General features: G+C 43.7%; 1 protein-coding gene and 1 long non-coding RNA gene across 3 annotated transcripts; one reads left to right on the top strand and one right to left on the bottom strand.

Annotated features, from left to right (window-relative positions):
- Positions 1 to 699: 699 nt before the first annotated feature.
- mthfs (methenyltetrahydrofolate synthetase) lies at positions 700 to 24,183 on the bottom strand. Of its 2 annotated transcripts, none has more exons than XM_033050617.1 (3): positions 24,164 to 24,183; positions 13,408 to 13,669; positions 700 to 1,472 (listed from the first exon to the last, which is right to left on the bottom strand). In XM_033050617.1, the coding sequence occupies exons 2-3, from the start codon at positions 13,613 to 13,615 to the stop codon at positions 1,249 to 1,251; spliced, it is 432 nt and encodes a 143-aa protein (XP_032906508.1). In that variant the 5' UTR covers positions 13,616 to 13,669; positions 24,164 to 24,183; the 3' UTR covers positions 700 to 1,248. The 2 variants fall into 2 exon arrangements, with proteins under 2 accessions (XP_032906508.1, XP_032906506.1); XM_033050615.1 differs by lacking the exon at positions 24,164 to 24,183 and adding an exon at positions 16,187 to 16,356.
- On the top strand, positions 2,713 to 3,762 carry LOC116991729. The gene is made up of 3 exons (XR_004416885.1): positions 2,713 to 2,813; positions 2,893 to 2,970; positions 3,693 to 3,762. It is a non-coding gene; the product is annotated as an uncharacterized LOC116991729 (long non-coding RNA).
- Positions 24,184 to 24,411: the final 228 nt, after the last annotated feature.

Here is a 24,411-nt window from a genome sequence, read left to right as displayed (position 1 = left end):
TGGGAAATGTAAAGTACACTTATGTATATCTGTATGTATATTGTCTTATGAACATTGTATGTATATCTGGTTAGCTGATTACTGAGTCACTTCGGTTATCATTTATGATGGGTTAACAAAATGATAAAAGGAAGGAATGTTAATCCTGGCTAAATTGGACCAGCTAGGACTCCAAAATGGGGTTAAGTTTCAGGGTTGCTGGGAAATTTGGTCAAATTGGAATGGGAATTGCTCTCTGCATGGCTGGGACAGGCTGCGACGGATGCCAGGGAGTCTGGAACGAAGATACAATTTGCCAGCAAAGAATGGGAAGCCTTACAAATCCTGTCAATCTGGTGCTAAATGCATTAAATGGATTGGATGACTGCAAACCAGACATACACCTTGTAAATAATGATGCAGAGATATGTGCCGTGATGGACTGTGCTGGAATCTGGTGGTACATGTGTTCAAGTGGTTACACACACTCACTGAAGCCTCACTGGATCAGGCACTCACAGCTGCCTTGTGAGAGCTGTATAACTGAGCCTGGAGAAAAAAAATACACATTTTCCAAAGAGGCTTTTATCAAATATTTCTTAATGATTGGATGATAGCCGGCCCCAAAAAGTTCACACATTGTGTGTCGGTTTATTCGTTTGACAATGACTGATAACCATTGGTAGTCCTCCTCTCTGGAATTAGGCAGGTCAATTTGTATTATTGATTGATCCCATTTATGCAGTTTTTGAAAATGTAGAGTTTACAGGAAAATGCTGTCCAAGAAATCAAAGGGGAAATCAATCCAATTATATTTGCTGTCGTTGTCAGTGAAGGTGATTTAGTTGCCATTTTGCAGACACAAGCAGAAACAAGTGAGCCCACTGGTTAACATTGTCCCAATTAATCTCCCACAGAACATTTGCATGTCACTATGGTTAACTTAGTCAAGTCCTGGCAGCAGCAGAGACCAAGGATATTGTCAATATCTTCAGACCCATCCACTGCTTGAGTAATGCATCCTCACAGATCCAATGACCTGGCTTTGATCCTGACCTCCAGAATTGTCTATGTGGAGTTTGCACAGTCTCCTTGTGATGGAGTGGAGTAATTGTTGTCATCAATGTTCTTCACCACTGATTAGCAGAAAGTCACATTAAATTATTTTCCTCTTCATAAATGATTATTCTTTTCAACGTTCATGGATAATTGCTGTCCTTTATTTAGAATGATCTTCCTGTCCAATTCACCAGGATCCAATGAACTCATCTACGATGTCTCATACAATACTTCATCAATTGGCTTATCACTTTCAGTCACAGGCACCAGATCACATATCTGCTCCTTGAAGGCCAAGGCAATTGTGTAGGGTTTGCCCTTTGGATGCTTAAGACAACGCTCCAGGTAAGTGTCATAGTAACCCTTCCCTCTTCCCAATCTGTTGCCATGTTTGTCGAACCCCAGTCCAGGCATCAGGATCAGATCAAGGCCTCCTGTTTGAAAGAGCAAGAATATTGTTGAAAGAGAAAGAATATCAAGTACATAACCATATGAAGGTTAAAAAAAAACACCGAACTACATGTCAGAAGAGAGTATCCAGCTGAAGAACTTGAACAAACAAACCCCAGTCTTTCTTTTTTCATTTGTTGCATGGGTTGATATCAAATACTTTTGTACTACATCTGTGTGACTTTTACTGAATCCAAAAGAATAGGAGGTTTAAGGCAGTAATATAAATATTAAGTCTTGTTTAATAAAGCTGTTGTGAAATATTTCAGAAGTTGTTTAAAGTTAAGAATAACAAAAGTTTTTATAGTTGCCCTCAAATAGACTCCTTTCACCATGATGATGACCTGGAAGCATTTAACGGGACCGTATAGAAGAGGCTCCACACAACTTTAAAAAATAATCCAACAAAGCCTTGTCTTCTATTCTTAAAGTAAGAAACTGCAGATACTGTAAAGCTGCAATAAAAACAGGTTTTCAGGCCAATACAAGCTTTTCTAAGGCAAGCAAGATGAGATTATTATTGGTTCTAGAAAACGTGAAGCTAAAAAAGTATTCAAGAAAAATATCTTGGAATTTTTCATGATCTCAAGATGTTTAACAGTACGTCATACTTCATGAAACACATTATTATAATGAATAAAGATCAAGGGAACATCAAGTTTACTATTAACAAAATTGTGGAAATAAAATTTTAATCTACTTTAATGTACTTCATTGTTCAATTATTTTCTTAACAGTTGCTTACTTGCGTTCAGAGATAGTTTTCTGGATATTAAGGGATATTGGCATAATGCAGGAGAAAGATCAATCATTATTTTGAATGTAGAGCAGGATTGAAAGCCCAAATGGTTTACGCCTGGCTCTGTTTGTGATATAACAGAAGAAACAAGTCAGAAGTGGTCAGAAAAGCAAAGACTACAGAAGTACCAACAAAAATTATTCCAAGAACTGGAAGCTGGGACTCAGGATTAAGATGCGAGGATTATTTTGTTTGTGCATGTGTGAAGTGACAACAACACCATTCTTCTCAGATGCCCGTATGGCCCTCGTTTTGTTCAGGACAGTGCCTCGAGTTAGCAAACTCAGAAACCTGTTCATAAACATTTAGGGAAGATTCATCAGCAAGAATGGTACTGACTCTGGGTTTGCTACTTTGGAGGCTGGACTTATGACATATTTGGAGGAAGCACAATAATATTATCAAATCTCATTTGACGATGCTTCAAAAGTGTGAAACAGAAGGAGTTATAAACCAAACGACCTGAAGACCAAACACATTGGCTGAACAAGAAGTTGGAGAGAAGAAAGCTGCTCTGATCAAAATGGTACGTGAGGTTGCATTGGCAATGTTTAACAAATGTGGTTATGTTTGCTCAAGTGAAAGGATGTTTTATTTTATTTCAGAAAAACCTGCTGTATTTGATCCTCTTTTACTGTATCTATCAATCGAGCACTTTGGACGATGATCTGGAATATATTCTGGTAAGGATAGAAAATTAATTATATGTATTTTCTAATACTCCATTTGAATGACACCAGTTATTTCTTTCTGTTATGGTCACAATATTCCAGTTCGTTTTGCACTCTTTCCCTTCATCTCTCTGTTCCTGTTATTCTTTGATTGTCCAATTATTTATCTTTGCTCTGATATCACCATTCTGTATCTGATTAGTTTGCTTCATGATCTTTTACTGTTTCTTCCCATCCTTTCTCTTGCCTTGCATCTGTTCCTATGCTCCTTCTCTCCATCTACATTCTCCTTTTGCGCATTACTGCAACTCTTTCTTCCTCTCTCACTCTCTTTTTATCTATACATCTTATTTCACCCTCACACCCCCCCCCCCCACCAATCCTATCCTTGTTCATTGACTGTGGATCCCCAACATCTTCCATTTAAGTAATCATTCTATTATTTGAATTTCTTCATGGTCGTGTCTCTTCCAGTTCACATCATTTCCTCTGCAATATACGTTTTACATAAACCATCACAGAAGCCAAATATATCTTGTGTTAAACTTTCAAAAGTAATTTTGCATTGTACGGTTTAAAGTGTTAAGATCTTCCAAAATGACTTTTGGCAAAAAAAACACACACACTATTAGGGATTAATTAATTAATTAATTGATTGATTGATTGATTGCTGCTTTATGAATGAATGGCCCGAACAATTGATGAGTTTTCTTCCAATTATTTGAATGGTTCAGAAAACACCTGATGAAGAAATGGATGTGAAACCACTGCACCAGGCTCAAATGCCAAATCCCAAAATTGGAAATAATACGTGTAATAATACGTGTGGAGGTGAGTTCTTTCGCGCAAAAAAAGTTGTGGGTATAACGAATTGTTGCTTGCCATGATGGCCACGTAATTCAACCATGAGTTGATTCATGAGTTAATAAAAAATATTCATCTCGTGTCAAAAATAATAATAACACCATAACTAATTCCAGGTAGGAATGGGAGGAAATCCATTCCATTCCACTTTCTAACTGGTGGCCATTGGCCCAACTCCAGATGATAAATTAATGAATAAGATTATTGGCCAAGTATTCACATACAAGGAATTTGTCTTGGTGCTCCCCCCCGCAAGTGACAACATGACATACAGTGACAGTTAGGAACGACACATAAAACATTATCAATTAAACATGTGAATTAAATAAAATACCAGAGCAAAAGGAGGCTACAGATTTTTCGTCAATGAGTAGAGCTACTACTCGTGGGGAAAAAAGCTGTTTTTATGTCTGGCTGTGGCAGCTTTGACAGTCCGGAGTCACCTTCCAGAGGGAAGTGATTCCATGAGTTTCTGGCCAGGGTGAGAGGGGTCAGAGATGATCTTGCCCGCTCACTTCCTGGCACTTGCAGTGTATAGTTAGTCAATGGAGGGAAGGTTGCAGCCAATAACCTTCACAGCTGATCGGACAATTCGCTGCAGCCTTCAGATGTCGTGCTTGGTGGCTGAGCCAAACCAGACCATGATGGAGAAGGTGAGGACAGACTCTACGATGGCCATATAGAATTGAACCATCATTGCCTGTGGCAGATTGTGCTTCCTCAGCTGCCGCAGGAAGTACATACTCTGTTTTGCTTTTTTGACTGTTGAGTCAATGGTGGCCCCCCCATTTAAGGACCTTGGAGACAATGGTTCCTAGGAACTTAAAAGACTCCACAGATGTGACTGTGGTGTTGTTGATGGTGAGTGGGGTAAGGGGAGGGGGAACACTCCTAAAGTCTACAATCAATTCCACTGTCTTAAGAATATTGAGCTCCAGGTTGTTGCGATGGCACCAGGACTCCAGCTGAGTCACTTCCTGTCTGTAGGTCCAATCACAGTTGTGTCATCTGCAAACTTGAGAAGCTTGACAGAGGAGTCAGTGGAGGTGCAGTCATTGATGTAGAGAGAGTAGAGAGGGGAGAGTACGCAGCCTTGCGGTGCTCCTATGCCAAGGATCTGCGAGTCCGAAATGTGCTTTCTCAGCCTCACATGCTGCTTCCTGTCATTCAGGAAGCTGGTGATCGATCGACAGAGGGGTTCAGGCACAGTCAACTCAAAACGTTGGAGTGTAGTAGCTCTGGCACAATGGTATTGAATGCAGAGCTAAAATCAACAAACCAAATCCTCGCATAGGTCCCCTGGCGGTCTAGGTGCTGGAGGATGAGGTGCAGCCCCAGGTTGACTGCGTCATCCACAGATCTATTGGCCCGATATGCAAACTGCAGAGGGTCCAGTTCGTGATATTTTTCAGCTTGGCCAGCACAAGCCTTTCAAGGGTCTTCATGACTACAGACATCAGTGCGACAGGCCTGTAGTCACTAAGTCCAGTCATCTTTTCCTTTTTGGGTACAGGGACAATAGTGGAGACTTTGAAGCATGTTTAAGAAGAAACTGCAGATGCTGGAAAATTATTTCTTAAACATTGCCTTCTTAAGCAGTTCCTTCCTAAACATTTTGTCAGCTTCTCCGCCACTTTTGTCCCCGCTGAGTTCCTCCAGCACTTTTGTCTACCTGAGACTTTGAAGCAGGCAGGGACAGTACAGGTTTGCAGGGACTGGTTGAAAATGTCTGTGTAGACCGGTGCCAGTTGTTCGGCACAGAGCTTGAGTAGAGGGTGAAACATTGTCTGGTCCTGGAGATTTTGGCTTTTCTGTCTTTTCAACAGCCTGTCCAACTCTTCTAATTTTATTGTTGATGATAGAGAGGTGATGTTGTGCAGCACGGAGGGGGTGGGTAGTGGACGAGGCCGCAGTCTTTTGCAGTTAGGCTGTAATTGGGTGTTAAGTGGTGATTGGAGAGGGGTGGGTGGGAAAGTGTCCAGTCTTTGCAGACTGAAATCTTGCTTTAAGTGGGTGTGAAGTGGTGATTGGGGAGCAGTGGGTGTAGAAGGGGGTCTAGCTGTCACCCCTTGGTTGAGGGGGGGGGGGCAGGGGGTACCAGGGTTACGTTTCTGCTTGTCAAAACTGCAGTAGAACTCATTCAGATCGTTGGTCAGCTGACGATTGTCCAAAGAAAGGGGGGCTTTCCTCTTGGAGCTGGTGATTTCTTGTAAGCCCTTCCAAACTGAAGAAGAGTCACAAGCTGAGAACTTGCTCCTCAACTCCTCAGAGTATCTTTCCTAGGCAGCTCTGATTCCTCTTCTCAGCTTGTACTTTGCCTGTCTGTAGTGGTCTGCATCCCCGCTCCTGTAAGCTTCCTCTTTAGACTGTCGGAGCTGTCTGAGTTCTGTGAAAATGTGGAATGGGATCAGTCCACGGCCTGTTTTACTTCATTCCACAGTTGGATATTCAACCCGAAAAAGGTAACTGAATGTTGCTAGAGGACACAGGTTTCCTTTCACTTTGGTGTTTGACTCAACCCGAAATAAATTGGATGAAAGCCTCGTGCAGCTGTTGGGGTGTGATGTTTGGTTAGTTTCAGTCCAGTTCCACATTTAATCTAATGCACCTAAATGCAAGACCTAGCAGACAGAGGTAAGACGAATTGGTAGCAAATAGACTGAATGTGAACACTGGAATAAGTTAAGAGGATGCTTTCATGAGATTAGGAAACAGGCTGATTGTTGTAATAGGGTGGGAAAAGGAGTGGATTTAGAGACAAGTTGTTGGTCTATAGAAAAAGACACAAAGTGCTGGAGTAACTCAGCGGTTCGGGATTCTTCTTCAAACTGACATTTTTTAGGGTGGGGTGAGAAGAAGGGAAACCTGGAAGAGAGGAGGGGGAAAATGACAAATCATTGGTAAACATAGGCAAGGCAGGGTTTTGATTGACAGACAGTCGGACGAAGAGCAGAGATGATAAACCTACAATTAGTACTAAAGGTCCCGACCCAAAATGTCACGTACCTATGTTCTCCGGGGATGCTGCCTGATCCACTAAGTTATTCTGGCACTTTGTGTCTTTTTTAGGAGTAGATTTACTCTGCAACAACCTGCCAGATCCATAAATTGGAAGTATCTCATTCCAGCACAAAAAGGGCATTTAATCCATCCAATCCAGTTCAAATTCTTTGAGGAGTACTTGAGATAGACTGATCCATTGGCTCCTTTCTTGGGCTTGGAAATATCGTTCCTTCAAGTAGTTCTCCAATTCTTTTTTGATAAACATGACCAAATCTCCTGTCCGCACATTATTGAGGATAATGTATTTCAGATCATTACTAATTGCTGCATTAAAGAAGTTTATATCTTTTTATGGATCCTGACATTTCAACCAGGGGGAATTTTCTTAATTTACTCTATAGAAGCTTCATTTATGTTGTCTGTCCATGTATTATGGCCGATGTTGGGGAAGTCCAGGACAAGGGGTCACAGCTTAAGGATAAGGGGGAAATCCTTTAAAACCGAGATGAGAAGAACTTTTTTCACACAGAGAGTGGTGAATCTCTGGAACTCTCTGCCACAGAGGGTAGTCGAGGCCAGTTCATTGGCTATATTTAAGAGGGAGTTAGATGTGGCCCTTGTGGCTAAGGGGATCAGAGGGTATGGAGAGAAGGCAGGTACGGGATACTGAGTTGGATGATCAGCCATGATCATATTGAATGGCGGTGCAGGCTCGAAGGGCCGAATGGCCTACTCCTGCACCTAATTTCTATGATCTTTTATATGCTTTTTCATTTTCCCCTCTAATCTTTTCGTATTCAACCTGGTTTCACCTGTATTATTAACCCAACATCTGTCGTACGCCCACATCTCTCCCTTGCTGATTCACCTACTCTCATCCCTCTGGTTCCTCAGGAAGCTCCAACTTTGACGTTCTGAAATGCAATTCTGTAGTCTGTTACAGGAATGCAGCTAAACGCTGCCCGGGCCATTGACTCTATAAAAGCTGCCTATTTTTATTTTTCTCTCAGTATTCAACTGCCTTCCCCTTGAATAACCCACAACTCCCTATAATTAAATGCTCTAGAATGTGATTTGCACTTTTCCATTTCCAATCCAAGTCAATTGCCTCAAATTGTTTGAATTTTGTTTGTTTATATACAAGGTAGATTGTGCTCTACACTTTAATCTTTACATCATCAATAAGGAGAGACAATAAAAGTAGTCATATTGCCATTAGGATCAATCTACAATTTTACTTTCACAGGCACCAACGTGATGTTTGATGTACAGCGCAAGTCACAGACACATGTGACAGGGACCAACGTGGCCGTTATTTTTGATATAATTAATCTCAACACAAACACCGATTACGACGTCACCACTGGGAAATTCACATGCCAAGTTGCTGGCATATACCACTTCTCTTTTTCTTCTCTGCCAATGAAAGGGGTTCCTACTGACGTGGTCCTGATGAAGAATGAGGAACCAATCAGTAACATCCACAGTGTGCTGTCAGGTGGTACCAGCCAGCTCGCTGTCAAGAATGCCATAATGAAACTCGAAATGTTAGAATCTGTGTGGGTCCGGCTTGAACGTGGAAAACTCTGGAGCCGGGATGGATCAATCAGCTTCCAGGGATTTCTCATATGTGCTTCAGCCCAAGAAGACATGTGAAATGTCAGGGTTCATTCTTATCTTCAGTGTTGCAACATAAGAGCTTGGTGGGATAGAATCTGAAGTTTCAAGTACAACCTGCTGAATACTCATTTCAGTAGTCAGAAAATAACGTGCTCAAGTTTACAGACAAAGGTTTTGTCCCACCAATCTCACATGTCCAGACACCAAACAGGAGAGTGGATTGTCCCTGGAAATCACAGATGATTTCAAGTGTGTTTTCGCTTTAAAAAAATGCTTATTGTTTGGGCTGTTGCAGAATGTACTCCAATAATTAATCCAGTTCATAGATAAATGTTGAACAAGAGCCAAAGAGTTAGAAGCTAAGTAAGAAGTACCGTGCATAGGAGCCAAAGGCACGGATCATTGAAGACCGTGTCTGAATGGAAGTTAAATCATGGCCTGAAGGTAGATACAAAATGCTGGAGTAACTCAGCGGGACAGGCAGCATCGCTGGAGAGAAGGGTGATGTTTCAGGTCGAGACCCATCTTTAAACCAAGAGTCAGGGGAAAGGGAAATATGAGATATAGCTCGTTATATCTCTCGTTTACCTTTCTCCTAAAATTATTGTTGCTCCAGCATTTCATGCTATCTTCAGTTTGAACCAGCATCTGCAGTTCCTTCCTACACATTAAATCATGGCCTGCTCGGCAAAACAAAGCAAATGCAACTTCAAAGGTGCAAAGATAATGCACGCATGCTATATTTTATAGAATGTAGTCAGTAGCTACCGCTGTTTGCAGATTTATCAATAAAGGCTAAAGCATCAGCATTGGATTTTGTGTATTGATTCTCACAGATGGTAGTAAAACAAACAATGACATGACTTTAATTAAAACATCACCAATATGATGAATGGCTTTTAAAGGTTGATTAAAGCATTCCACTTTACAACAATAAGTTGAGGTTGGAAGGTAATGAAAAGATTAGGCCAGGATCAGAAATCTATCCGGGCGGGGAGTGAGCATTATGCCAAGGAGTAACTGTACACCAGCAGAGAATGAGCAGTTGTTCAGAGGGGGAGGTGGGGAGGCTAAGTAGAAGGTAGTGGGGAAGGTTAAGTGGGGAGATGGAATAAAGAGAGAGAGAATACAAGTGAGGAAGAAAAGGAAAGCCAGATTCAGGGGAACAATAGAATTTGGAGCTTTCGGACGAACAAAAAATAGAAATGCAGAGTATTTTTGTGAATGACGAGAAATGAAAAGGTGTCGGTGTTCAGAGGGACCAGAGTGTCCTTGTACACAAAGCACTAAAAGATTAAGCAGATTCAGTAGCAACTGGGAAGTCAAATGGTGCATTGCCTTCATTGGAAGATCTGAGTAGAAGAATAAAGAAGAGTAAAGACATCATGTTCTGATTATAGAGGGTAACACTGAGGACGTGCCGAGAATATTTTGTACAGGCTTGTCCTTCCTTTATGTGAAAGAGGGAGCACAACAAAAGTGCAGCAGGTTAAATTCTGAGATGGCAGATTGATGACTGAAGAGAAATTAGGGCCCATCCCTATGCTCACCAAAGCCCTTTCACTCACAGCAACCCACACGCTGAATGCTGTTGAACAGCAACCATGCTGTTTATTTTGAAAACTCAAATAACATTAGCCCAGTCAGCTGATTTCACTGGCTTTCAGATAGGAGTTCTCAAGTGGTCTCCACAATAGACATTCAAGAAATGCCTGGCCTTTAATTCATTGTTGATTCAAGCAGCTTTATAAGCCTGAAGGATGCTCAATGGAAGTGGTTAATCATATTTAAATGCAAGGCAGAATTTGAACAATCCAGCAATTTATGTATTATGCAGTTTTCCACACTGTTGGGGAGATGCCAGTGTTTTAACTATAGTCATCGTATTTATTCCCCTGACATTTGACTCATGAGCAGCTTCAATTTGATTTAGACATAGCATAAACAAATCCCCTTTTATACCAATGCAACTCAAAAATGCATCATATTCAGATACTTATATCTTCCTGACAATATCCACTGATATGAACATTGTTACAATGATTCAACCAGCACCACCATTAATGGCTCAGAGTAAGCTCATAGCAATGTAGCACGACAAAGTCTATGCTGTCTCACAGAACTCAATGTCATAGCATAAGAAAGGTCAGTTCAAAAATCGACAGATGGAACTTGAATTAACAGCTTAAGAACAGGTCTACACTCATTCGACATCAGGACTTCTACAAAGAAGCAGGTAAAGGTATTAGCAAAGGCAGGCCACTTGATGGAGGTCAGCACTTTGAACAACTCGCAAAGAGTTGTAGTGCACTGCCATCTGCTGGGTAAATTGGGCATTTTCAACGCCAATTGTAGCTGGAGATTTAAAGTACCCAAATTTGGATGTTAGAAGCAAGAGATCAATACTGAAATTTTCTGACAAAGCCAGATCGGTGGCACTACAAATTATTAGGTGGATTGGAAAAGACGAAAGAAAGAATCGGACAATTAGGCAGATTGACACACTGGGTACCAATTCAGCACACAAGACCAGATAAATGAAACATTTAAAGAGGTCAAAATTGTTGAAAGCAGATGTTGATATGCAGGTCATTTAGTGACATAAGAAAATTAAGATGGTTGGGATTAATTTAGAAACACAGGTAAACAAGGTTTTAGCTGTCTCATCTAGAGACACGTTTGAGCATCTCATCACAGGAAAGTACAAGAACTGATTGTTATCAAGGTTAGGTTAGATTGAGGTCATAAATACCAACGTTGCCAGTTACGGTTTAGAAGTTATTCACTTTCACAGCAAGAATAGAAAAGCAGAATATTGAACAGATGGAGAGACTGCAGAAGGCTGATCTGGCGGTCATCGTATTAACATGTGGGTGCAGCAAATAATTACAAACACAAATGGCACATTGGCCTTTATGGCAAAGCATAAATGAACCATTAAATTGACACCAAGCGTAAATATTTCCTATTTCAGCTGATATTCCGCAAGCTGATGAACAGCTTCCTTTGGACACAAACTGTAAATATCACCATTTTTGGATTTCACAAACAAAGTTTGCCATTGTTTCACTTCAGGCTTGAAAAGAAGTACACATTTAGACCTTTTATCTTTCAGATAAATAATCTAATTAAGTTTGCGTTTGCTCTATGCACGGCCTTATAGCAGCTTTAAATGCTAAAAATCACAATCGCAGTCAGTAACCTGTTTTGCTGTGTCATTGTTTGAAGTGCATTCTTAGCTTCAGCAAACATTCACAGCAGAGAGTTAGTCAATTTTGCATCAAGTTCAAACTGGTCAACATGGCAAACAATAAAACAGAATCAGAGTGTTGGCCCTTAAGGGGAATAGTTACAAGCTGTACTTACATGATCAATGGGCATTGTAAATATGGTCAGAATTAGTAGATTTAAATACAATAATACTTTGTTATTGGAACAATGAGGTAAAATTGATGATGCAAACACATACAGATTTTAGTTAGTTTGTTTCTGGAAGCATCCAAAGATTATATTGACCAACGTCTATTTTGGTGAATATAGAACCTAGTTAAATATTTAATGAAAAGGCTAGAAGCACACTGCACAATACCAGCAAGAGCATCTTCAAAAAAAGACAAAAAGCAGTAAACCATAAATTACCATTTGAAAACATACTTTCTTTGCTGGTTTTTATGAAGTCACGTTTTCATCACAGTAGCTAAAGCAAGTGAACCAGTTATGGGAAAAATTCACATCAATCAATCAATCAATCAGTTTTATTCGTCACTTGCACATAAAGTGCAAGTGAAATGAATTTGCCAGCAGTGGTACAATGAAAAAAGAACACACAAAAACACAAGAAAAATTTAACACAAACATCCACCACAGCATTCATCACTGTGGTGGAAGGCACAAAATTTGGCCAGTCCTCCTCCATTTACCCCCCTGGTCAGTACCTCAACTCTCCTCAGCCGCCGCTGCAGGCGTCCAGATGTGTTGACAAGGTAAAGTCCAGGTAAAGTCCAGGTAAGTGCTGAATCGGTGTCTCCCCACAGGTTGGTGTAGGCTGCAGGCCGGCGGTCGAAGATCTAAAGTCCCCGCCGCGCTGCAGCCAGAAGCACCGCAGATGGCAGGGCCAGCGGTCGGAGCTCTTCTCCTCCCGGGTCCCCAACGAGGGATCCCAGGCTGCGGACGCTGCGCTAGCTGGAGCTCCGCAGACTTCAGGCTGCTGCGGGCCAGCAAACAGAGCGCTCCCCTCCGGCGACCCCCGGCGAGGGCTCGCCCGCTCCATGACGAGAGTCAGCGCTGCGCCCGCTGCTGAAGCCCCGGGCACGTCTCCGGGAAAGGCCGCACCGATCCTTGCTGTTAGGCCACGGGGGAGGCGACATGGAATAAGTCGCCTCTCAGTGGAGGAGGCGACAAAAGCGGTTTTCCCCCTTAGCCCCCCACACCACCCCTCACACAAGACACACAGAGAGACACCAAAAACACACATTAGGATACACTAAAAAAAACAAAAAAAGTAACACGCTGCTGGCAGGGCTGCCGGCTTGCAGCGCCCCCACCGACACATATTTTAAGACTAAAGATTTTAACAGAAGTTGAGTTGGAGGAATGGATGTTGCTTGATTTGGAACAGGGTAATTGCAGGAAGGGTTTTTTGAACATAGTTGAAAATTTAAAATCATGATGTTGCTGCTTTAGTAGTCAACACACAGTTTACCAAGCACAGGGATTTATGAAGGGTGGAAGATGGGAGACCAGCAAAGGCAGCATCGGAGTTATGAAATTTAAAGAGAACAAACCCATGGGTAAAGATGTCAGCTGAACTTGGACTGAGGCAACACAAAGATATGTGGTGATACAGAGTTCGAGGTCTTTGTGATGTGGAGAACCAAGTGTAAGAGCCCCATGCCTAAGTAAAATCCTCAAGAATAAGATGTTTAAAGTCCAAAAGCAATAAATCCCAAGTTAATTACCAACCTGTGGTTAGAGCCTCTTCCAGCAACACATCTTCTGCAGGCTGGTGAATGTTCCAGGAAGTCAGGGGCAGGTTGTGGATTTCTTCAGCTGAGCTGAGCTTTACCATATCCATGTGGTTGCTTCTAGGCTTGTACCGTGGAATGAAACACTGTTTTCCACATTGGAACACATCTTTTATTATATCTTCTGTCTGAATTTCATCAGACATGCTCAGAAAGACAGCAACTCTTTGGCAGTTCTGGTACTTGGGATGAGCCAGTAACTGAAAGAAAAAAAGAGCAAATCAGTTGGAATGATGTAGAAAGGCACATAAAAGGTTTTAATTTAAGTTAATCAACTAATTTGATAATTGCAGAAATCACCATGTTGTCCTGGTTGAAAATGTTCTGAATGAAAGGGTGGTGGATGGAAATTCAATAATAATTTTCAAAAGGGAATGGAATAACTACATAGAAAACTGCAGAATCATGGAGGACACTTCGGGTCGAGCATGTGGCTGGTGGAAATGATGCTGGATAAAAAGTTGCAGATGATTGGGCAAAGGAAAGAGATGAAAAGACAGAAGATGTTAAGACAAAAGCATTGAAGAGTTATGAATTGTGATGCTAAAGAAGGAATGTGGGTCTAAGCTGATGGGGGGGGGGGGGGAATAGGTGCCAGGTGAGGGGGGGGGGAGATTGGAGGAGGTCCAGGACAGAAAAGTTGCTATGGGAATTGGAACAGATATTAAAAAGGTTAACCAACAGGAGATTCAGTAGACCTTGGCAGATAGAGCGCAAGTGCTCGACAAAACAGTCGGCAAGTCTACACTTGGTCTCAGCCAAGCCAGTGTCCAGGAGGCCATATCGGGAACACCGGATGCAGTAGATGAGGTTAGAGGAAGTGCACGTGAACCTTTGCCTCACCTGGAAGGACTGCTGCGGTGCCAAGATGGAGATGAGAGAGAAGGTATATGGACAGGTGTCACCTGAAAGGACTGCTGTGGTTCCTGGATGAAGGTTAAGGAGCAAGTATATGTACAGGTGTCACCTTGAAAGATTGCTGGGGACCCTGGGTGGAGATGAGGGAGCAAGTAAAGGAGCTGGTGCCTTTCTTTTTGTACTTATAGGCAAACAGACCATGATGATCACGATGAAAGATACATCTTTATTGGTCAATAAAAAAATTACTCCAAAATTTCCATTTATAACTTTAACTGCAATGCCAATCTTTGAACACCAGCATCAGTTTAAACAATCTTACTCCAGGATGCATCTTTGTGATGTATTCATATTACTGAAAATTCATATTTTGTATCACAAAAGAATCGCTACAAGGAGTAAAATTAGTTGCAGGCTACACGGATAGTGATTACGGGAAACTGATCTTTCTTACTTATGACAGCTCAGGTAATTGCACAGAATACAGGAAGTATAGTGAAATTCATTGAGCCAAGCAGAAGACGTTGAGCACAGAAACTGGCCCTTTGGCACACCACATCCATACCTACCTTTTTGCCGACCTATACCTGGTCCAATAAGTTTAGTTTAGTTTATTGTCACGTGTACCGAGGTAGTGAGAAGCTTTTTGTTGAATGATAACCAGTCAGCAGAAAGATTGTAAAGGGAATAACGTTTAATGCAAGATAAAGCCCAGTAAAGTCCAATTAAAGATAGTCCGATGGCCCCAATGAGGCAGATCGTAGCTCAGGAATGCTCTCTGGTTGTTGGTACAGTGGTTTAGTTGCCTGATAACGCTGGGAAGAAACTGTCCCTGAATTTGGAGGTGTGCGTTTTCACGCCTATACCTCTTGCCTGATGGGCGAGGGGAGACGAGGAGGTGACCAGGGTGAGACGTCCTTGATTACGCTGGTGGCCTTGCCCAGGCAGTGTGAGGGGTAATTGGAGTCAATGGAAGGGAGGTTGGTTTGTGTAATGGTCTGGGCTGCGCCCACAATCGTCTACAATTTCTTGTCAAGACATGAATCTTATGCGTTGATATTAAGGAGGATCATCTTGAACTATATACTAGTGATATTGAATTTAATTCTGAAGAGAAATGGAGATGCATTTCAGAACAACTAATAAGTTAAAGTGTAGGAAGGAACTGCAAATGCTGGTTTACACCAAACAACAGAGAATGTCTTTAAGAAGGAACTGCAGATGCTGGAAAATCGAAGGTACACAAAAAAGCTGGAGAAACTCAGCGGGTCTGAAGAAGGGTTTCGGCCCGAATCGTTGCCTATTTCCTTTGCTCCATAGATGCTGCTGCACCAGCTGAGTTTCTCCAGCTTTGTGTAACAGAGAATGTCTACTTTGATCTGTCGTTTTCACACCTTACCCTTCCATATCTTTCGTCTCCCAATCCCCTGACTGTCTGAAGAAGGGTCTCGACCGAAAACCTCACCCATTCCTTCTGTCCATAGTTGCTGCCTGACCCGCTGAGTTACCCCAGCATTTTGTCTCTATCTTTCTGTTTTTGCCCAGGCCCTGCCATTCACCTGCACGATCTGACCCCCTTCCTCTTCTGCACTTCTCTCTATAATCACCTTTGAACCTTCTTTCTCCACCCCACAGTAGATAAGACACCCACCTGCCGTCTAAGGTATGCAGCCACTGTGATAATTTTGTGTCTGTAATGTTAAAGTGCTGAGGAACAGAGGGAGCTTGGTGCACAAACAAAGCCCAGGCAGCACTGGTGGAGAAGGCGGATAGGATAGCGGCCTTCACCGACCCTTTAAACCATCACCACCTCCCGCCCGCCCGCAGCGAGGGTTAGACGGGCCGCTGCCGCCCCTCACCCGCCGGCTCACGGCCGCCGTCTGCCTCCTCTTCTCGGCGTCGCTCAGCGCCGCTACCCTCCGCTTCAGGTCCAAACGCAAGGCCTTCTTAGCGGCCCACAAGGCGGCCATGTTTGTCCCCTGGCTGTCCATCAGTGGCCACACGAGGCGTCCCCCCCCCGCCCCGTGAAGGCCCCGCCCCCAGCGGGCTGTAGCCCCACCCCCCGTGAAGGCCCCGCCCCCAGCGGGCTGTAGCCCCGCCCCCCGTGAAGGCCCCGCCCCCAGCGGGCGGTAGCCCCACCCCCAGTGAAGGCCCCGCCCCCAGCGGGCGGTAGCCCCACCCCCAGTGAAGTCCCACCCCCAGCGGGCTGTAGGCCCACCCCCAGCGGGCTGTGGGCCCCGCCCCCAACTCGTGAACGCGCCTCGCACTCCCGTGGCCCAGCCCAGTTCGTATTCCTTCTCTCCCCTCCTCCCTCTCTAACCCCTTCTCCCACTCTCTCTCCCCCTCCTCACTCTCTCCCCCCTCCTCACTCTCTCCCCCTCCCTCACTCCCCCTCCCTCTCCCCCTCCCTCTCCCCCTCCCTCTCCCCCTCCCACTCTCTCTCCCCATCCCTCCCACTCTCTCTCCCCTCCTCACTCTCTCCCCCTCCCTCCCACTCTCTCTCCCCCTCCCTCCCACTCTCTCTCCCCCATCCCTCCCACTCTCTCTCCCCCTCCCTCTCACTCTCTCTCCCCCTCCTCACTCTCTCTCCCCCTCCCTCCCACTCTCTCTCCCCCTCCCTCCCACTCTCTCTCCCCCTCCCACTCTCTCTCCCCCTCCCCCATATTTCCTTCTCCTCCTCCCTCTCCCCTGTTTTGAGCAGGAATCATGATGCAGAAAGATAATTGGTAACTTTTGCAAAGAAAGGTGTAAATTATTTTTTTGCAGGGCATGGCAAAGAGCCAGAATGCAATGAACTGAATAATGAACAGCCTGGATAGAGTGGACATGAAAAGGATGTTTCCAATGGGACCAGAGGGCACAGCCTCAGAATAAAATGGCGTATCTTTAGCATGGAGATGACACAAATGGTCATTCAGCCTTCCTCTCTGCTGTGAGGCGGATGGTAAACATGTAGCTTTTGTGAAGCACATACTCTGGCATAGCTTTAATGATAGGAAAGACTCCAAGATTCAGCTAGGTTGTATCTCAGGAGCTAAATCAGTCATCTTTCTTTTAAAGCTTCTTCCCCTCTGTTATCAGGCTTCTGAACAATAAGCTAAGGTATTGTCCTTTTGTCTATGGAACTGATGCGATACAATGCTGAGAAATATATTCTGAAACCTGTATCTTCCCCTATGCTCTATATATGTGCCCACCCATGACACACTGGTCAACATGAGGAGTACCATCAGCAACAGACTGGTTCCACCAAGATGCAGTACAGAACCCCACAGGGAATCCTTCTTCCCTGTGGCGATCAAACTACAACCCCTCCCCCCATCATGGGGTAAACAAACTCCTCTCCCCAATCTTTGCACATCCACAATCCTTTCCACTCAGCACTTTAATTTCATGGTTCATGTATTTTGTGTTTAATGACTGTTGGCAGATCAATTTCCCTCCTGGGATAAATAAAGTTCTATCGTATCGTGTATTGTCCATGGTTTGACTTGATTGTGTCCTTGGAGAGTATATCTGATTAGTTTGGATAACATGCAAACAAAGCTTTTCACTGTACCTTCATACACGTGACAGAAATAAACCAAAATAGTAAGATTAAACGAGAACTTACCAGTTTGAAGTTTGATCTGTATTTTATGAGGAGTTACGATGAGGGATTACGTGAAGATTTTAAAGCTCTGTGATTTCATGCCGTGGAAACGAGTCCATGCATCACGTCTGCCTTGATGACTGTAGGAGGAATTGTGTTAACATAATTTGGACATGAATTCGACATTGAAATCATAAAATTTATTAACACAAATTTATAACTCCTTTTTATGGGTTTAAATTAATTTACAGAACTTAAATTTGTTTCTGCAAACGTTCCAGGTTTCATTACTGGTTTATTGTAAAATAATTGGAATGTTTTTCCCCCCAAACCATCCTGCTGCCTTGAGGATTTGGTCTATTGGTACATCCAACTGTATCGCTGCCGATGTAGCTGCAGCCCTGGTGGAATGAGATTTTAAAATATTAGTATCCACCCCAGCCTGTGTTAGCACCTGTTTCAGCCATCTTGAGATGGTCTGGACCGTCACTCTTTTGTGTGGTTGCTAGTGGCTGACCAAAAGTGCCTTCTCATTGCCTCTTAGGATTTTCGTTTTCTCCATGTATAACGACAGATGTCTTATTATACACAGACGGTCATCTGTTTGGGTATGACCTAAATTGTATATTGAGGCCTGCTGATCCCTGTCTGTTCTGCTTACTAATTCATAGATATGAAACGTAATATTTTCTGTTGAGGAAGTCATGTTGTCCAGTCTTAGTTTATGCAGTGACTGTACCCTCTGTGCCGTGACCAATGCCATTAGCATGACTGTTTTTAATGTCAGTCTGTGTAGGGACAGAGCTGTTGCTGGAGACCAATTCCTGAGCATCTTCAGGATAATACTTACATCCCATATTATGAGTACCTGGTTCTTGGGGGATTAGTATTAAAAATTCCCCTCATAAATGTTGTTACCAGTGGGTGAGTCCCAACAGAGTAACGCTCTGTCCCCTGCCATAGGTAAGTCGATAGGGCACTTCTGGCACAGTTGATGGCACTGTAACTGAGCCCCTCATCATAGTGGAGGCCTGCCAGATATTCCAGAACAGACGGGATGTTCATGTCTCTGTAGGTGATGTTGTTTTTATGGCAGTGCATCACCCACTTCCTAATATAGACCAGATACTGTTTTTTGGTTGACTATCTTTGGGCCGCTGAGATCATGTTCACTGTTCGGTCCATCAGTCCCAGTTGTAGTAGAGGTGTTTTTAAAACTCTACAAATTAATAAGTTCAAATGTTTATGGCATGGGTGGCTATCCCTTGTTATGGGATGTAGCAATAAATCTGGTCTATGTGGAATGGTGATACATGGTTCTAATACCATGTTTAATACCACTGGGAACCATGGTTGAGTAGGCCAATCGGGTACTACCAATACCAGACGCAGAGTCTTGTTGTATTTTCCTTAATACCCGACTGATGAGGCAGGAAGGAGGGAATGCGTAAATAAACAATTTCCCCCCAATGCAGCGAAAATGCATCTGTCGCCGCTGCCCCAGGGTCTGGTTCCCATGAAACATAATTTGATAACTGGTGGTTAAGTCTGGATGCGAATAGATCGATATCTGGTGTTCCATATTTTGCTGTAATATCAGCAAATACTTTTTTATTCAACATTCATTCGGTGTTTTCATTAAATTTGCGTGAGCTGGTGTCTGCCACTAAATTTAGTCTTCCTGGTAGGTAAGTGGCTGATATCCAAATATCTCTCTGGATACACCATTGCCAAATTGTATTAGCCAGATTGTCACATGATGTCGATTTGTTTCCACCCATGTGGTTAATGTATGCTACCACGGTGGTATTATCTATCTGTAGTCTAACATGCTGGTGATATGATCCAGTACAATATGACTTTAGGCCATGGAATGCACCCAACATTTCCAGGTAGTTTATGCCCAGTGCGAGTAATAATGATGTCTCCTGAGCAGTCCATCTACCTCCACAGCTAGTGATGGTATTGGTGGCTCCCCACCCAAGTGCACTGGCATCAGTTTGTAGTACCATGGAAAGGTTACTGACAATGATTGGATTGGAACAAAGCCAGATGTTATCTATCCATCATTTTATTCCAGTTTAGCTTGATTGGTAGTTTCATAGGTCTGTCAAAATGACCTGCATTAATTTAGAGTGCTTGTATTTTTGCTCTCTGTAAGTTTTGGTAATGTAGAGGTCTAAATTGTGTGGCTGGAAAGGCAGCCACCATTTGCCAATTACTTCTGCTACCAATCTGATGGATGGTTTGCTGATGTCAATGAGGTTATGCAAGCCTCTATTAAATCTCTAGCCTTTCCCTTAGGCAGAGTCACTGACATGTGAACTGAGTCAATGGTGAAACCCCCAAATAGTCCATAATAGTGGATGGCGTTAGTTTAGATTTAACTGGATTTAGATTTAACTTTAACATCCCTTTATCAGAAGGCACGAACATTCGGTTTGGTATATGTTGAACTGGAGGGCTGTACTTGTGTATAAACTCTATTGTATATCCCTGGATACTGCTTAAGATGCAAGTATCGGTTGTTAACATGCTCCATGCATTCAGAAAAGAGTGTAGTCTCCCCCCAACCTCCATGCTCCCTGTATTTTGTAGGGAACCAGACCCACCTACCTCCATAGTTACCAGTGGCAGGTTTACTTCTTTTTGTAGGTTCTTCGCTGCTGTTGTTGCGCTGGTGTCTGGATTTTCGGTTTTGTTGGCGTTGGAGGTCCCCGCATCTTCCAAGAAGGCCGGCCTGGGCCATGGCCTAAAAAGACTCAGGTTTTGAATACTGGGCGAGCCTGTGAGCTTTCACCAGTTCTGCTGGTGGGTGCGTAGGGGTGCCCATTTTATTAGTCCAGTAGGTTCTCTTGTTCCTGCACCCCTTGCACACTTGTCTTTCCTTCTGCGGACCCCTCTTCAGGTCAGCCCAGAACTGACCCGCAGTGCTCCCCTCTGATGAGGTAGAAGCACTGTGCAGCCCTTCAAGAGGTACTGCTGTGGGTTTATCATAGGGCCCACAGTGACCCGACTCCATCTCCCGGAGTCTGTCACATTGGAGCAAATGCTCCATACACCGCTCCATCCGGCTCCAGCGCTCTCGGTCGCTGGCCGCCCGCGGTTGTTCAAAGTCGGACTCCTCTGAGTCCACGACCTTGTTTGTTTTTGTGTCTAGCCTTTCAGCCCGGCTGCGTGGATCTGGCCGGTGCGGAGGCGACATCGGGCACAGCTGATCCCACTATCGGTGATCCGAGTGCCGCTGGCTGCTGCTGGCTGCCCGCTGCTCCGCGGTCCTCCCTCACCAGCTTTGCCCTTACTGCCGTGGAGTGGATCTGGCCGGTGCGGAGGCGACATCGGGCACAGCTGATCCCATCTAGCCCACCAGCTTTGTCGCAGCCCGTTGGTTTCTCCACCTGTAATTAGCATGGTAAAAACACAAAAAGACCGCAGCTCTTACCTGCAGGTCCAAGTTTAAATTGTCGCTACGGGGGAACGTCGTTCCACCCCGTCTCCTGCCGTTTTCGACTTGTCCAAAAAGTCGACGGCCCCATTTGAATAGTCTCCCGCCCGGCCGTGGTGTTCTGGCCGGCGCGGGACCAAAAGTCAGCACAGCTGATCCCTTACGGGGCTTGTGCCTTCAGCTGCTGCTGGCTCCCGCAGCTTCGCGGTCCTCCCCAGCCAGCTTTACTCGCAGCACTTGTGGACACTATTTTGTCCAGCTTCCCCCCCTGTGTAAAAACAGCGCGGGGACAAAAACTACCGCAGAGTAAATCACTTACCTGCAGGTCGCGGTTTCAAACTTACCGCTGCGGGGGACACTCCACCCCGCCTGTCGTTTCGCAAGCGTGAAGCGATATGACACGCATGCATCGTGGCGGGGTTCTTCACGTAGTCACTCACGTGACTCCGAAGTAAAATCACCAACTCACTAGGTGTTGAAGGGATGCACGGATAATTACCCAATTGTGACTGCTGGAATCACAACCAACATTGGGATATTCACCAATAATTGCCAATCATCTCTTTCAAAATTCAACAAATTCCAAATTAGACATCTCTTGAAACTTTTCTTGAAATGTACAAACCAGCCATACTGAATTAACGACCAAGTACGCACGCCGACGCTTCTACTTCCTAAGAAAGCTTAGGACGTTCAGCATGTCCCCACCAACTTCTACAGATGCGTCCTAGAAAGCATTTTATCGGGATGCATCACAGCTTGGTTTGGGAACAGCTCCATCCAAGACCGCAAGAAATTGCAGCAAATTGTGGACGCAGCCCAGACCATCACACAAACCAACTTCCCTTCCATTGACTCTACCTCATGCTGCCTCAGCAAGGCCGAGTCACACTCCCTCTTCTCCCCTCCCCCATCGAGCAAAAGGTATAGAAGTGTGAAATAAACACCTCCAGATTCAGGGAGTTTCTTCCCAGCTGTTCTCAGGCAACTGAACCATCCTACCGCAACCAGAGAGCAGTACTGAAGTGCAATCTACCTCATCGGGGACCCTCGGACTATATTTGATCGGACTCTACTGGCTTTACCTTGCACTATACGTTATTCCTTTATCATGTATGTACACTGACAATGGCTCAATTAGAATGTGTTGTCTTTCCGCTGGCTGGTTAGCACACAACAAAGGCTTTTCACTATACCTTGTTACGTGACAATAAATTAAACTGAACTGCTTTAACTTCCTGGACCAGCCTACCATGTAGGAGCATGTCAAAGCCCTGATAACGCCCACCAATACCACATTGTTTGCCCTGCCTTTATCATTTTCTTAATTACTTCCTCAACTATTCGAACAGATTTGTGAGAACGAAATTCTCCAGCAATAAACAAAGCTGCCTCCACCAAATCATAGTCCCCGCCTTTCCAAAGATCATGAAACCTGACATGTATAAGTTTTTCCCCCGTAATTCCCCTATTGCGGGCTGTTGAGCCTTACATCAGTATTAGGGGAATTATGATCTATTCCCACTGCTATTTTGGAATAAAAGAAAAATATTTACTACCTCCAGTCTTCTGTTACGTCAGCCAAGGCTAACAAAGAGTGTACAAGCATAAGAGTGCAGCAGGAAATTGAACGAGTGTAAGGAGAAATACTAGGATTTAAAAGAGCAAAGAGAAAAAAGACAATTCACATAAGATTACATGAACCTAAGAATTTGGCTGGGTTTAGTGAAAATGAAAATAAAAACCAAATTTGATATGTATCGTAGAGTGTGGTAAATTAAGTTGGGGAACTTTCGGCACAGACATTCAAGTGGAAATATATGGTTGCAGTAACAGAAACTTGGCTCCAAGAGGCAGAACTGGTCAGTGCATATATTTCCGCTTCGTGTTCAGGAAGGATATGGAAAGAAAGGAATGGGGAGGGGTGGCATCTCGACCATTCCTGAACTATCTATGGCTTAAAAGACGGCCCATTGTTCGGCCAAAGTTTTCCCGTCAATTTTTGATTACAATTTGCATTCTCATCCCACTGCAAATTGACCTTCTTCAAATAATTCATTTTGTATCTGGAGTCGCAAGAGATTGTAGTTGCTGGAATCTTGAGCTAAAAACATAGCGTTGTAGGAACTAAAGATGGATCCTGATCTGAAACATCATTTATCATTCCACTGCACGGAAGATGTGTGGCTTGCTAAGTTCCTCCCTAAATTCCTCCAGCACCTTGGTTTATAGCTCATTATTTTTGTCTCCTTTTCCTTTGATAATCTAAATATTATGATATTGTGATAATGTGGGGTATATGGACGAGTGAGGACTACTGAGGGAAAAAATGAAAATCTGTGCACAAATGTGCTAAGGTACTAAATGAGAACTTTCCATCTGTCTTCAATTCGAGGCATTAATCCATGATAGGATTATGTTTTGCCTGTGGGAAATGCATTAAACAAGCCAGGTCAGGCTTAATTATGTTTGATGTGGTGAAAGATGGATCTGGTGAAGATATTAAAGTAGATGTGATGTACCAAACAGACAGAGAGGTAGAATCAGGGATCTTTGAGGAAGTGCAACATTTGCACTGACTCTTAGATGCCTCTGACCCATGGCTGTCCAAAGCAGAGAAGCAGTATTTGGGATGGTACTGAGAACTGCAAGGGTATGGATCAGGAGCACACAGAGGCACTGTGCAAGAGGCAGAGGGAGCATACCATGACAGAAATTATCTACCTGCCTCATCAGCTCCTTCTGGCATAGGCAGCAGTTCCCAGGCTAGCCTCATTAACTACTTTACAACCACAAAACCAGAGTATTAGCAAGTCATCCTCAATTCCGAGGGACTGCCTTAGAAGAAGGACATGGACTTCCAGAACACTATTGATAAGGTGCTGCATAACAAGCTTATTAGTAAGGCTGAAACACATATCATAAAAATTACATTTATTAGCTATTCCCATGGAATTGTTGTTAGGACTTTGGCTTTTTATGATCTATATTATTGACCTGGGGTTGGAAATACAGTATATGGATGGCACAAAATTTAATAAAATTGT

The sequence above is a fragment of the Amblyraja radiata genome, chromosome 34 (genome assembly GCF_010909765.2).
Source record: "Amblyraja radiata isolate CabotCenter1 chromosome 34, sAmbRad1.1.pri, whole genome shotgun sequence".
Lineage (NCBI taxonomy): Eukaryota > Metazoa > Chordata > Chondrichthyes > Rajiformes > Rajidae > Amblyraja > Amblyraja radiata.
This window is presented reverse-complemented; position numbering and strand designations above follow the sequence as displayed.